Here is a 16,275-nt window from a genome sequence, read left to right as displayed (position 1 = left end):
TCTTATAGGCTTGTGTTCCTAAGAGTCCTCAAAGCCTACCCAAGCGTTAACTTACTCATTAGCACACACAAATCTCCAATCTTCAAAAGCAATGGAGATTTTTGGCTTTAAAAAGATCATAGAATCCACCATACATCTTAGAACAGCCTTCATCCTTAATGAACAACTGCTCTGTATGAAAGAAAAATGGCCTCTTATATTCCACCATCAACTCCCTTCAAAGAAGAAATATATGCCTGGACTGCAAAAACCATTTTAAGCAAACACTGTTATAGAGCCAGACATTGTACACATACAAACTTGCACGGGTTTAGTTAAACCCGTGCAAACCCTTGGGATGACATGCCGATTTGGTTTAAGAGTGGCTTGTTTCAGGTTAATTTAAAGCAGTGCCAAACTGATTTAAGATAAAATTAAGCCTGGTTTAAACCAAAATAATCAGTGTTCACACAGGGGTTTGCACCAGTTTGGCTACAGTGGTTTATAGTCCCACCCTTAGTTAAATCTGTGCAAACTCTCCATGTAGACAAGGCCACAGACTCTCTAGGCAGGATATCGAGTCTAATGTCTACAAACACACACATTTGCAAATCATGTGCACGTGCATGTCTGAGTAGCAAATACGTGGTGACCGGAATGGCAGTATTGTCATTGTGCTGTTCAGCTTAGTAAGAGCAAGAATGCAACTGAGGCTCCTGCTCTGAAGTCCCAGGTGCCTACCACTTGAGCTGAAAGAAAACCTCTATTAGCTGTAGACAGCCGATGACAGGGGCGGGCAAACTACAGCCCGCGGGCCTGAGGGCTTTGGATCCAGCCTGCAGGATTGCCACCCCCATGGCTCCGCGAACCCTGCGCCGCTCCCAGAAGTGGCCGGCACCATGTCCCTGCAGCCCCTGGGGAGGCAGGGGGCAGAGGGCTCCACTCACTGCCCTCGCCTGCAGGCACCCGTGGCCAATGGGAGCTGCGGGGGGCCGCAGGGACGTGGTGCCGGAATGGCATGGGGCTAGGGCAGGCAGGGATCCTGCCTTAGTCCTGCTGTGCATTGCTGCCACCCCAGAGCCGCTCAAGGTAAGCGGTGCTGGGCTGGAGCCCACACCCCAAATCCCTCCTGCACCCCAACCCCTTGCCCTGAGCCCCTTCCTGCACACTGCACCCCCTCCCACACCCCAACCCCCTGCCCCAGCCCTACATTCATGGCCGTACATACAATTTCCCCACCCAGATGTGGCCCTCAGGCCTATGATAATCAGCTGAACAAGTCTGATTCCATCCAGTAGAAGGCAATGGTCCCACATACGCACTAGACAGGTCATTGCAGTGAATGGCACTGAGGTACTCATTAAAGCAAAATCCTCTGCATCATAATGTTTTGCTCTCCCTCAAATGAGCACAGTGCCTTATTTTCATAACACAGTACCTCTAAATTAATAATCCAGGCACCACAAAACTCAGACATGTACTTTTTTTTCATTGTCATTTGAAGTCGCACATTGGAGCATAACAATGCATGCTGGTTTCCTGAAAAAGATTTGGTAACCAGACCCCATCCTACTGCACTTACCTTCTTAATCAGGCTCTGGTGCTCTTCGGACTGACTGAAGTTTGTGCCCATTTCAAATATGCTCATAGTTCCTTCCTCACACAAACTCATCCAGTACTGGTATTCTTCACGTGCTGGAAGTCTATCCCAGAATGTCTTGAAGACCTCCCAGACTGCTTCCTGGCACACTAGAAAAGCAGAAATACACAATATAAATACAAGGTGAAGGGTCTCTGAGGGTGTGGATAGCTATAGTTCTATTTTCTGAGTACTACACACTTTAATATGTATGAATTCTGCCTGCCTGTATGTGAGTGAGCAGGGTTTTGAGGGGGATTCAGAATGGAAGATCTTATGTATTAAAAGACACACATTGTTGCATCCCTAATAGAGACTTTATATTTGTTCTTACTTTGCTTGCTGTTCTCCTTAATCTAAAATAAAAGTCACATTGACATGCTGTGTTCTGGAAAATATAAACATCTCCAGTATTGCCAACTCCAAGTATTCAAAAATTAAGAGTAAGACCGTAGAAACCATGAAATTGGCTTTTCCATTTTCCATTCCAAAGTTCCAGAAAGAATTATACCTTTTCAGAAAAGCTGGAGGACATTTTCCATTGAAAACAAGCCCTATCAAAAATGAATATTTGCACATTTTGTAAAAAAAAAATAATTCAGTGCAAATTATTGATGAAAAAGTTAGCTTGGTTAATTATTTTGCATTTTTGCCTTTCAGTTTTTGCATCACCAATTTTGATTGACAGTTTAGTGTCATGGCAGAATTCCCCCCCTCACACCCCCAAAATTGAGATTTCAATAACAATTGAAGGTTTCAAAATGGAAAAAACTTTCAATAGAAAAAATTCTGCAGAAAATTAAAATTTGGTCCATTTCTAACAGAATCATAGAATATCAGGGTTGGAAGGGTCCTCAGGAGGTCATCTAGTCCAACCCCCTGCTCAAAGCAGGACCAATCCCCAATTAAATCATCCCAGCCAGGGCTTTGTCAACCCTGACCTTAAAAACTTCTAAGGAAGGAGATTCTACCACCTCCCTAGGTAATGCATTCCAGTGTTTCACCACCCTCCTAGTGAAAAAGTTTTTCCTAATATCCAACCTAAACCTCCCCCACTGCAACTTGAGACCATTACTCCTTGTCCTGTCCTCTTCTACCACTGAGAATAGTCTAGAACCATCCTCTTTGGAACCACCTCTCAGGTAGTTGAAAGCAGCTATCAAATCCCCCCTCATTCTTCTCTTCTGCAGACTAAACAATCCCAGTTCCCTCAGCCTCTCCTCATAAATCATGTGTTCCAGACCCCTAATCATTTTTGTTGCCCTTCGCTGGACTCTCTCCAATTTATCCACATCCTTCTTGAAGTGCGGGGCCCAAAACTGGACACAGTACTCACCAATGTTGAACAGAGGGGAACGATCACGTCCCTCGATCTGCTCGCTATGCCCCTACTTATACATCCCAAAATGCCATTGGCCTTCTTGGCAACAAGGGCACACTGTTGACTCATATCCAGCTTCTCGTCCACTGTCACCCCTAGGTCCTTTTCCGCAGAACTGCTGCCTAGCCATTCGGTCCCTAGTCTGTAGCGGTGCACTGGGTTCTTCCGTCCTAAGTGCAGGACCCTGCACTTATCCTTGTTGAACCTCAGATTTCTTTTGGCCCAATCCTCCAATTTGTCTAGGTCCCTCTGTATCCTATCCCTGCCCTCCAGCGTATCTACCATTCCTCCTAGTTTAGTATCATCCGCAAATTTGCTGAGAGTGCAATCCACACCATCCTCCAGATCATTTATGAAGATATTGAACAAAACCGGCCCCAGGACTGACCCTTGGGGCACTCCACTTGATACCGGCTGCCAACTAGACATGGAGCAATTGATCACTACCCATTGAGCCCGACAGTCTAGCCAACTTTCTATCCACCTTATAGTGCATTCATCCAGCCCATACTTCTTTAACTTGCTGACAAGAATACTGTGGGAGACCGTGTCAAAAGCTTTGCTAAAGTCAAGAAACAATACATCCACTGCTTTCCCTTCATCCACAGAACCAGTAATCTCATCATAGAAGGCGATTAGATTAGTCAGGCATGACCTTCCCTTGGTGAATCCATGCTGACTGTTCCTGATCACTTTCCTTTCGTGTAAGTGCTTCAGGATTGATTCCTTGAGGACCTGCTCCATGATTTTTCCGGGGACTGAGGTGAGGCTGACTGGCCTGTAGTTCCCAGGATCCTCCTTCTTCCCTTTTTTAAAGATGGGCACTACATTAGCCTTTTTCCAGTCATCCGGGACTTCCCCTGTTCGCCACGAGTTTTCAAAGATAATGGCCAATGGCTCTGCAATCACAGCTGCCAATTCCTTTAGCGCTCTCGGATGCAACGCATCCAGCCCCATGCTTTTCTAAATAGTCCCTAACCACTTCTTTCTCCACAGAGGGCTGGCCACCTACTCCCCATGCTGTGATGCCCAGCGCAGCAGTCTGGGAGCTGACCTTGTTCGTGAAGACAGAGGCAAAAAAAGCATTGAGTACATTAGCTTTTTCCACATCCTCTGTCACAAGGTTGCCTCCCTCATTCAGTAAGGGGCCCACACTTTCCTTGGCTTTCTTCTTGGTGCCAACATACCTGAAGAAACCCTTCCTGTTACTCTTAACATCTCTTGCTAGCTGCAGCTCCAGGTGCAGCAGGCATAGTGTTAGTGGGTGGCACTTTGTTGCTGGAGGCAGTGCGTACTGGACAAGAGAGGGAAGGAAGGATGAGCCAGTGGTTTGGGCACTAATTTGGGACTCAGGGGACCCAGACTCATTTTCCTGATCTCCAGTGTCTTCCTGTGCGACTTGAGCAACTTACTTAGTCTCTCTAGTCCTCAGTTCCCCATCTGTGAAATGGACATGACGGCACTTCCCTACTTCACAGGTGTATTGTGAGTATCATACATAGAGGTTGTGAGAAACTCACATACTTTGGTAATGTAAGTCATTTAAGTACTAGTTCAACAGAGGTTCAGGTCACTTGAAGTTGTGAAAGACTCATGTCTCTTGTCATTGTGAAGTTGTGAAAGACTCACGTCAATTGTGTGACTGACTTAAAATAAATATCGGAAGTTATCATTGTGTTAATGGCTACTGAAAAGCAGGGCTAGAATCATGAGATGAAAATGTGATGTGCTTAAAAAAGTAAAGAGCTATTTTAACATTACTGTATGTATGTACTTCCAAAGGGCTGACTCTGAGCTGTAAGCTGAGAAGGTTTGTGACCACAAGGGTAAAGTCTCTTCCAGTACTGTACGTGCTCTAATCTCTCTCTGTTTTCCAGTCAGAGCAGTTGGTCACATAATGCTCATGCAAGGACCCCTCTTTGACCCAGGATAAATGGAGGAGAGAGATTTATGGGATTTTCCTCCACTAGCTATATACAGTAGTTTGGCAGAGAAATGCTTCGCTTTCAGGGAAAGTCTGACATACTCAGCCAGGACCTATAGGGAACTGACCTTGAATCTTTCTTAAGTCATTTTCTTCAAGCAGCTTAAAAAAAACCTCTCTGTGCTGCCAAGCTCCAAAACTTGATGACGATTACCTCCGGGTGTCAGATGCTCTTTGGGTTAAACACATTGCACTTGTTTAACTAAGAATTTATAAGGTATGTCGTCTTTCAGAGATATTGCTGGTAAATTTTTATATGTATGTTATGTCTTCTAGTGAAGACTGCCTCATATCTGTTGTCATGCCTATGCAAAAATCAGTCAATTTTTGCTTAGGTTGAAGGGCAAATTGAGAGAAGTGGCACTTAATTTTATCTATTCATAAGTAAAAATGGCAAATGTACATATATATTTTGAAAATTGTATATATTTGATTTTGCATGTCACTTGTCTTCTTAGATAGCAAACTCTTTGGTGGGCAGAGACCACCATAGGGCCAGGATCCTGACTGGGACCTCTGGGCACTATCACAGTTCAAACCATCACCACTAACCTCTGCAATGTTTCCTCCCACTCTCCTCTAGATGTGAGGGTTTAGGAAAGGCCTGAGATCAGCCTCAAATCCAGAACACTATTTTAATACCACAGGATAGAAGTAACTCTACTTGATTTCACTGGGAGTTATTCGTATCTTATGGAGGTGCATAGGGCCCTCCTAGGTATCCAGTGCAGTGTAGTACCTAGCCTACTCCGATTCCAAATAACTGGGATGAGTTTTCAAACAGGCTGTAATTGTGACATGAAACAGATGCAAGCTGAAGTGCAACAACACATCTCTTGCAAATCTTTGCAGAGACTCTGTCTGACCCCACAAGGTTTTCAAACAGCAACAGACCAAGTACTGGCTGCCCAGATGCAAGTAATAACTAGCAGTAATAATCCCAGGCAGTTTTTTTTTACAGTCTTAAATATGTCTAATCTCATTTTTAAAATTAATTTGATCAACAGCATTTCCCCTGATTACAAGCTGCTGCAGCATGCACATTTGCTCCCAATCAGCTCCTGTTAGATTAGGGATTTGTTGTGTGTCCTTTCAATTAGAATTAGTCACTCCCCCACCAACCCTGAATCCCAATCTCACAGGTGCTGTGCCATCTGTGGGTTCTGATGCCATTAACCAAATTTAGCCGGAAAATATGGTCACATTTTTTTGTGGAGGAGGGAAAGGGATGGGGAGTCAAATTCTCCCCTCATTTATACCAAGTCACCTCCAACGAAATCAATGATATATGGGGGTAACTGGGCAGGAGAGGGAATTTGGCCTGTTGTTGAAAAAACACTATTGCATATCTTGATTTGTTATACATTAACTAATACTTATCTAACAAAGCAGAGAAGACCCTCACTTTGCTGACACTACTGACACTATTTAGAATCCGTAGGTCTGTTGACAAGAAATTATTTCTGGCTCCTAAATAGTCTGATGAGAATTCACTCATGTGACCCTGTGGATTTGGGGAGGGATAAAAATCTTGGACAAACTTATACTGCGATTTCCATTGGTGTTCATTCCAACACTACAGCTGTATGTGCTGACCGCCAACCTAAACAAACTAGTCATTCTGCCACGCATGTTCCCACTGAGTAGTAATTTATTCTGCAAATTACCCTATTTACTTAAATGGGTCAAATTGCAAAGTAAGGGGCTACTTTCTAATTCCGGATAACTGGACCCCTGAGGCGCCGCCCCGTCTCACCCCTCCCCAAAGGCCATGCCCCTTGCCCCTCCCCCCAAGACTCCCCAAAAAGTACAGAAGCATTTTTATGTATAAGAATCCCTCCTGTCTGCCTTTCCCTCGCCCTAAGTATTCTGTACACTGCACAACTTAATGAAAAAAATTAAAATATAATAAAACCTAAAAAACTACCCTTTTCAAATTCAAAGGAGATAAAAGCAAATGAGGTAGGAGACCAAAAATGGAAAATAGGAGTTTAGGAAAAGATAAAGACATGGCCAACAGTCTTCATAATTAAAAACCCACCTTTAAAGCAAAAGACTTGAGCCCTGTCTACATTGGCAAGTTTCTGCACAGTAAAGCGGCTTCCTGCGGTGTAACTCCCGAGGTGCACACGCTGCCACGCCACTTAGTGCGCAGAAACTGTGCAGTTGCAGTGCTATAAAAAAACCACCCCGACGAGAGGCGTACAGCTTTCTACGCTGGGGCTACAGCGCTGCAGTGCCAATGTAGACACCCAGGTAGATTACAGCGCTGTGACTGGCCTCCGGGAGGTGTCCCACAATGCCTGTTCTCACCTCTCTGGTCATCGGTTGGAACACTCTTGCCCTGCCCTCAGGTGACCGTCAGCCCCACCCCGTAAATTCCTTGCAAATTTTGAAAGCCCCCTTCCTGTTTGCTCGGTGACGTGTGCAGTGGTCTCAGCGCATCTTTCCAGGTGACCAAGCCTGCTGCACGCACCGGGTGATCCCCCACTTGGAGCAATGCCGAGCTGCTGGACCTCATCAGCACTTGGGGAGAGGAGGCTGTCCAGTCCCAGCTGCGCTCCAGCCATAGGAATTACGATACCTAAGGACAGATTTCACGATGCATGACAGAAAGGGGCCATGACCGGGACACATTGCAGCGCAGGGTCAAAGTGAAGGAGCTGTGTAAGGCCTACCACAGGGCACGGAAGGCAAACTGCTGCTCCGGTGCTGCACCCACAAGCTGCCGGTTCTACAAAGAGCTGGATGCAATACCCAGTGGTGACCCCACCTCCACTGCGAAGACTTCTGTGGATACTTCGGGGGCTCACATGCCAGTCGAGAGTGGACTGAGACAGGAGGAGGAAATCTTGGACGAGAATGTGGAGGGGGACCCAGAGGCAGAGGATGACTCGGTCAGAGATGCATGCAGACAGGAGCTCTTCTCTACCCCAGAGAAGCCTAGCCAGTCACGGCTGCCGGATGTCGGTGAAGCGCAAACAGGAGAGGAGGCCCCTGGTAAGTGGATTTGATTTTGGAAATCGCTGAAGCAAGTTGTTGGGGGCAGGAGGGTTGCAGAAAGCAGACTTGTCTCGCACCGCATGCCTAGTCTGAGTGGCAAAACAGGCTATTGATTGACTCCCTCACTTCACAGGAATCTCCCACAGAGATCTCCAGGAAACTCTCGTGGAGATACTGGGCAATCCGCTTCCACAGATTCCTCGGTAGAGCTGCTTTGTTTCTTGCCCCATTAACAGTAACTTTCCCACATCACTGTGCCATCACGAGGCGGGAGGGGGGGTGGGACGGGACACACCATTGCTGCACACAGGCGAGCCGCATAAGGTCCAGGGCGGAAGCCGTAGTCTTGGAGAAGACCCTCCATTGATTCCCTGCTCACACTCAACAGCGAGATATCTTCTATAATGATCACATCCTGTGGAAAGTGTGGGGACAGGATTGATTACAGTGCTGGCTCTCCCCAAGAGCCACGTGCCCAGTGTACAGCAGGGTCCGGGAAGAGCTATTTACCCTGCCCCTGCAGCTACTCACCATTTTGGGGGTCTTGTGCGAGTACTGGCTGTGTTTTAAAGCACTGAATCTGTGGTGTTTGTGTTGCAAACAATACTGCTTCTGTAAAATGTTGCATTTAAACTTCACAGAGATGACCTTGGGAGCCCAACCTCCCTCTTTGTTATCAGAGGTTGAATGGCTGTGCAGAATGAGAAAGCAGCCAAGAACTAAGGTGGACTTTATGTGTGAGGTTATGATGCACTCCACCACCGAGAAACAGGAATTGAAGGAGTGGCGGGATAGCGAGAAGAGGGACCAAAAGGAGAACGCAGCATGCCAGAATGAAGCCACGGAGTGGCTCTTAAACATTATGGAGCACCAAGCAGACATGCTCCAGGCGATACTAACTCTTCAAACTGAGCAGCTCCGTGCCCACCGTCCCTTGCGGCCGCTGTCACAAAACTCTTCCCCATGCTCCCCCCAGACACCAACACCACACGGATATCAACATTCTGGCTCCAGTCTATACCTGCGGCATTCCACTCCTCCCCTCTCATAGTGCAGCTCTGCACTACCCACTGCACTCCACACCCGTCCCTCTGCAGTTTGGCCCTGCTGAAGTACAGTACCCACTGCACTGTACTCCAAAGGAAAAGGTTGGGTATGATCCCTGGACATATGTAAATCTTTAGCCGTTCCGGGACCCCACCTCCTCCTGGGACCTTCCCTTCCTCCATCTCCCTCACTGCTGATGCTATTTTTTTTTATTTGACTCTCTCCTCCGGTTGTTGTCTTTTAATAAAAATTGTGTTGGTTTGAAAGCAATCTTTATTCTATGAATTGAAAGCAAAAAGAGCCCTGCAAAGCAACATACAATTCTGTTAAACCAACATACTGCATCGTCTGCACCAGTCACCTCCTAGCATTACAAGCACTGCACTGCCGAGCATAGCAACAAATATTTGTGGCTTTCAGCTTCAAATTGCTGCCTCAAAGCATCCCTGATCGTTATGGCCCCGCGCTGTGCCCCTCTAATAGCCCTGGTCTCTGGCTGTTCAAACTCAGCCTCCACTGCTGAGCCTTTTGACATAGCCTTACCAAAGGTTTTGTCTCACTTATTGCTCTTTACCGAGGGCCACATTCTGCCCTCACATGTGCAAGCCCAACTCCAGATGGCTTCAGTGGGAGTTGCCCATGCATATTGTAGGGAAAAAATAGGCACAAAGCAAACAAGGGCAGTGATCAAGCAATTGAATTAATTCAGGACTTCAACAGGGAGATGTTAACTGCCACTCAAACACCACTGATTAAACTGTAAACTGAATGGAGGAACACAATGAAAGAAGGCAACAGCAGTCAGTGCTTCTTAATCTTTTTGATACCAGGGACCAGCTTGCTGCCTTCCTAAACTGTGTCAGGGAGATCTCAGGAACATGCGCTACTCCACGGTCCAGTCATTGAGAAATACTGCTCTAAGTTAAAAGATTCCAAGCAGAAATTCGCTTACTCAATCAGAGGACCATAACAAATGGAAGCTTTCCTCATTAAGTGTTTAAACTGACACTTAATGAGGAAGCCTTCCCTTCTTGTTCACTTGGGGCCAAACAGAGACAAGATCTGAGGTGGGGTGAACCCAAATGGTTAGAAAAGGTATCAATCTAGTACCCATTAGCAGAGCATTCTGTTTTCATTTTTTTAAGTTTACAAAAGGATTCCCTCCCCCTCCCACCCGCTCTGGACACTGCTTACCCTGTACAAATCTTGAACCAAATCCTAAGAGGTGCCAAGCATCTGCAAATTCCCAGTGAAATCAATGGAAGCTGCATACGCTGAGCATCTCTCCGAATTTAATCCTTTATGAAAAGCAGCCACCACTCATGCATTGCAATCACTCTGCAAAATGCAGCATCACAACCATTTGATATTGTCCTCTTCCTGTATGTTGCATCTAATACTATGAATGAGAATTCGAGTATCTGAGTACCTCAAACATTAATGTATTTATCCTCACAACACCACTGTGAGCTAGGGAAGTGCTATCATCCCCATTTTACAGAAGGGAAATTGAGGCTCACAGAGATTCAGTGACTTGCCCCAGGTCCCACCAGAAGTCTGTGGCAGGGCCAGGTACTGAACATACTGCAAATCCCAGTCCTGTGCCTTAACCTCAAGCTTCCTCCTTTCCATCCACATTTTCAAGACTTTCTGGGACAATATTATGCCAACATTCATATCAAAGTTCATTGTTGAAATCAAAGCCATTTAGAGATTTGAATGCAAAAAGCAGCTCAGATGGCTGAACTTCTTAGTTGTTGCCAACACCAGTTGCCAAGCCACCTTTTAAAATGTGAAGTAAAATAAAGAAAGAGAAGTCTGCTCATACACCAAGGCCGTGAATGAAAAGCTTAGTCAGGAATGAAGTTCTACAAATGAGTTGTGAATCCCTGAAAAACCAGGTGTCATAAATATAAAGGGAAGGGTAAACACCTTTAAATCCCTCCTGGCTAGAGGAAAAACCCTTTCACCTGTAAAGGGTTAAGAAGCTAGGATAACCTTGCTGGCATCTGACCAAAATGACCAATGAGGAGACAAGATACTTTCAAAGCTGGAGGTGGGGGGGGAGAAACAAAGGCTCTCTCTTTGGTGTTGCCTTTGGCAGGACCAGAGCAGGAATGCAGGTCAGAACTCCTGTAAAAAGTCAGTAAGTAATCTAGCTAGATATGCATTAGATTCTGTTTTGTTTAAATGGCTGAGAAAACAAGCTGTGCTGAATGGAATGGATATTCCTGTTTTTGTGTCTTTTTGTAACTTAAGGTTTTGCCTAGAGGGATTTTCTATGTTTTGAATCTGATTACCCTGTAAGGTATCTACCATCCTGATTTTTCAGAGGTGATTCTTTTACTTTTTCTTCAATTAAAATTCTTCTTTTAAGAACCTGCTTTTTCATTGTTCTTAAGATCCAAGGGTTTGGGTCTGTGTTCACCTAAGCAAATTGGTGAGGATTTTTATCAAGCCTTCCCCAGGAAAGGGGGTGTAGGGTTTGGGAGGATTTTGGAGGGAAAGATGTTTCCAAGCGGGTTATATATTTGTTAGATGCTTGGTGGTGGCAGCAATAAAGTCCAGGGGCAAAAGGTAAAATAGTTTGTACCTTGGGGAAGTTTTAACTTAAGCTGGTAAAAATAGGCTTAGGGGTTTTTTCATGCAGGTCCCCACATCTGTACCCTAGAGTTCAGAGTGGGGAAGGAACCTTGACACCAGGGTATCAACAGAAATGCTGACACCACTTCAGATGTAGTGACACTGCCAGAAAGCATTCGAGTACAAATGCTACCCCTCAGCACAAATGGAAATAGCTCACCCATCTGGCTAGTTCCTGCAGTCTTCATTAGTCCTTGCCCTGGAAAAACATTCACTAGACTTGTGTGGGACAAGTCACAGTAGTTAGCTCCATGCCTGGTGGTGTTTGCAGGATCAGCTCCGGGAGGAGACAGGATTTCTGATCCACCCCCCTTAATCCCTAGCAGATGATACTGATTAAAACCATCACTAAATCAAGACTAGTCTTTCAAGGCAGTTAAAAAAAGAGGCTAGAAGTTGTATGTGGGTGGAAAGGGAAGCTTCTACGGGAAATGGCTTCCATCCATACCTGGTGATGGTAATTCAGAACTCTTGAAAGAGAGAGAAAATATTAAAATAATAATACTTTGCCCTTCTATAGCTCCCTTCATCCAAAGAACTCAAAGCACTTTACAAACCTTAATGACTAAAGCCTTATACAGCATTTCTGCTAAGGAAGTATTACTCTCCCTATTTTACAGGGAGGCAATGAGAAGGGAAACTGAGGCAATGAGCGGCTGTGTGACTCTAGTAAATCACACAGCAAATCAGTGGCAGAGCCAGGAATGGCAATCAGATAGCCTGTCCTAGCCTCTCTCTCAAAATGGAGGTCTTACATTTATATAGCATCTTTTATCCACAAGGAGTGCTTCAAAAATCATTTAATGCACCACTGAACTACAGCCCAGCTAGAAGGGGAACAACCAGTTCACTGTACTGAGGGAAAAAGCAGGAATTTTTGCTCAGGACACTGGTGCAAACTCGCACGCCAATGAATAAAAGTTCCAGGGGCTCTTAATGTCCACACAGAGCCGACAGGGCCTTGGTTTTAAAGGCTGCATCAGAAAACCACGTGAAACTCAACAGATCTAGTGTGGAAGGAGGAAGCTCAAACTGCCAGGATTCTAACCTGGGGTGAAGAAGTCCAGATGTTTCAAACCTGATGCTTACACCAGTATGCGTACGTAAATACTTAGCATTTTTACGATACATTTCACCTGTAGAACTCAAAGCCCCTAACAAAGGCAGTTAAATGTTACTATCTCCATTTCACAGGGAAAACCGAGGCATAGAGGTGACACAGTACGTCAATAGTAGAACCAGAAACCCTGGCTTTCAGCCACTGCCCTATTCATTGAGACATATCGCATGTCAATACATCAGGCTGCATTGCTGCCTATCAGTAGTCACAAGAAAAAATAAATTTACAACTAACAAAGATCAAGCGACTTCCTAATCTTCCTCCCCTCAATTTCTCTGATGGAAAATATTTCTCCTGAGAAGTTTTACATCCAGTTTAAGAGGGCATGGACACAGCCAAATCTTTTGGAGGGGGAAAAAAGTCTTTGTTTAAAATTCCCTTCCCGGCAGGCTGCACTGTTCTTTTGAAAATAACCATTTAAGACTTCCATGTGACCCTCTGTATGAAATCCTGTGTTGAAACTTTGCCCGTAACATGCCCCTCGCCCATCCGTATGGGACGCACTAATTCCCAAGGAACTGTGTCTTTGGCTCTGCTTTTAGCATTTATCTTTCAGAAGAGAAAGAGTCACTTAGCCTATTACATCTCACTTGATATGCAGGGATTTGTTAGGTTAACAGGAGGAACAACATATGACAGTATTGAACACCTAGTTGGGGGTGGGGTAGCTTGCTGGTCATTTGTGTAAGTGGGCAGTGCTGGAGTTTTATCCCCATTTAATCCCATTAGTGCCTCTTAAGAGTCGAATCGTGTACGGTTGGCTAGGAATTCTGAATCAGGCAGGATAGTCTATTCTGAAGCAGCAGGATGCCAATATCTTCTCTTTTTGCTTCTGCGGAACTGCATGGCTCCTGCTGTGATGATGTGAGACCAGGGCCGGCTCCAGGCACCAGCTTTCCAAGCAGGTGCTTGGGGAGGCATTTAGAAGGGGGCGGCAATCCGAGTCCCGCAGCGGCAATTCGGTGGCAGCAGCTCTGCCGCTCTTCCCGCCATGGCGGCTTTCGGTGGCAGCTGCTTGGGGCAGCAAAATTGGTAGAGCAGCCCCTGTGTGAGACTGAGGGTCATAGTAATAAAAAGAATGACTGACACTTCTAAGGTACGTCTCATCCAAAGGTTTCATTAACACTTGCCAAACAGATTATAATATGTATATATGCATACACACACAGATCCCTTCCTCTGCTGTTGAAATGTGTACGGGGTTGGACATGGCAACCTTTAAACAGCACACAGCAACAATTAAAGATAGAATTCACAATAATAGCAGCACTAAGTCTTTAAAGAGCACACACCCCACCTCCATACAGCATTTCAGTGCAAAGAGAAAAATCTCTCTGGAGAAAAAGGAGCTTTTTAGCTGCACTTGCTAATACCTAAGATCTCAGATGAAGGAGAGGCTGAACCAGTGCTTCCATCACAAACCCCAGAATATGTTCTCTTAAATCAGCCATGAAAATTTGCTTGGCTGGAAACAATGCAGAAAAGGGCTAAGCAGGGAATGAATGATGCACTGATGTACTAAATTAGCCCCTTTGTTTAATTAAAATGCCTTTTATCATCTTTGGCCACTCAGTAAGGTTCATTAGTTTTGTATTTAAAGCTACTTCTGTTCACCTTTAGTTAAGGTTTGAGTAACAAGTTGAAACTTCAGCCTCTCTGTTAGGGTATTTCAATCAAACAGACTCTTAGTTTTATTTTTGTAGTTCAATACTAATAATTATTACTGAAATCATTTAATCATTAAAATCCTTTTATTTTAATAAGAGATAGTCCTGAATCAAAACTTGACCATCCCGAACTTTGAGGGGGGAAGGTTTTTCAAAATCCAAACCATGATCCAAATTTATAGCACCAATCCCAAATAACTTTGGATCTGAACCTACTCAAACTTGGGAAGAAGAGGGTCATAATCTCGATCCACATCTAAATGTTGATGGTTCAGTCCTACCTCTGGAATAACCAAAGCCACTGGCCATAAATATGGATAAAATCCCTAGGATTCATTCCTCTAAGGAACACTTTTCTTTCTCAAGTACAGCATTGAAAATCACCTCCAACTCCTTCATTAACAACTGTTATGCCCAATATATTGACTAATTCCTTCTTCTGTGATCAGTACTTTTAGATAATGTATCTTAAGCACAGGCTGGCAAGCACAGACCTGATAGGAAGACCGTATACCACTCTGGCCATCTGAAAGTTCACATTAGGAGAAGTGCTTTTGTCCTAAGGAATAAACTCTGAAATGTATATGAGCATACAGAACCAGATTGCGTATGGCCCTCCGTGGGAGAAGAATACACAAGGAACTTTGGAGCCTGCACAGGAAAGGCAGCCACCACCACAGTGCTTAAGCTCAGACATCCCAAAGAGAGAGAAAGAATTTGGTACTGGTGAATGGTGCCAGGCTGACAGTGCTGGCAACCAGAATCTTATATTTACCCACTGTGCAGGTACAGCACAGGGCATAGCAGTGAAAGCTTCCCCGTGCTGCCTTAACCCTAATTCCATTTACACCACCAGTTCAATTGGCTGATCCAATGCTTGGCCTCTCTACTGAGACTGGCAAACAACGCTGCCCATTTGTGCTGGTTGTGGTGAGTTTTGTGAGGAAGTGGAGAGAGACCATGCAACATCCAACAGATGGCAACAATTTTCAGTTAACACTACACCTGGGCTATATCTCATTACCAATCCCCTGACCTATAAGCACTAACATTATTTTCATTATGTTTCATGGTACATTCATGATTTGAACTTTACACTCTTAGGCTTCCACCAAGTCAGTCTTGTCAATGTGCATCCCAGTGCTGCCCAGTGGACACTGATCTTCTGTTCCTTTAAACATTAATTTGATTGCAAACTACTGCCAGATCACATGAACCTTCCAGCAGCAAAGAAATTAATCTTAAAAGAGCACGAGTTAATAATCCCACCCATATACTCATAGAGGGCCTGATTCTGTGATATGTCAAGTGCCTTTAACTCCCATGTCAGCACCTGTTGCATTTTGATTTCACAAACACCCCTTTATCCATGTCTAGAAGCTCAGCAGTTGGCAGGATCAAACCCAAACTGTGTATCCATATCAACTCTCCAAGTATTCATAAGTATCTACTAGACCTTGAACTTAACTCTTCTGTTACATGTTCAGATATCACAGTGATAAACATGATAGAAATCTCTAGATAGACTTGCTTCCATCTGGAAATACTCTTTTTTTAAAAAGGCTCTTTATGACTATCACTACAAAGAGCACAGAGGGGTATAAAGCACTAAGGGGTGTAGAGGCAGTAAGAACCCTAGATTGGTCAGGCGGTGCGGCTAATGAAAGTAAAAAAAATGCTAACTGCTAAATGCTGCTAAATGCTAATGCTAAATGCTATTGCAAGTAGTGGGTTGTTTTGAGATTTAGGTGTGAGATTAGAGTGACTACAGCACTGGACTGAAACACAGAAGACCTGGCATGTATTTCTGGC

At 44.8% G+C, this 16,275-nt stretch overlaps 1 protein-coding gene across 5 annotated transcripts in view; it reads right to left on the bottom strand.

Annotated features, from left to right (window-relative positions):
* IMPG2 (interphotoreceptor matrix proteoglycan 2) overlaps positions 1-16,275 on the bottom strand; it is a 94,452-nt gene that overhangs the window by 69,306 nt on the left and 8,871 nt on the right. For all 5 annotated transcript variants that reach the window (XM_073306870.1, XM_073306886.1, XM_073306880.1 and 2 more), the window contains exon 3: positions 1,562-1,728. In XM_073306870.1, coding sequence (XP_073162971.1) covers positions 1,562-1,728 — 167 coding nt within the window. The remainder of the gene's footprint in view (positions 1-1,561; positions 1,729-16,275) is intronic.

Source organism: Lepidochelys kempii, chromosome 1 (genome assembly GCF_965140265.1).
Source record: "Lepidochelys kempii isolate rLepKem1 chromosome 1, rLepKem1.hap2, whole genome shotgun sequence".
Lineage (NCBI taxonomy): Eukaryota > Metazoa > Chordata > Testudines > Cheloniidae > Lepidochelys > Lepidochelys kempii.
The sequence above is the reverse complement of the archived record's forward strand: the minus strand, read 5'-3'. Positions and strand labels throughout refer to the sequence as shown.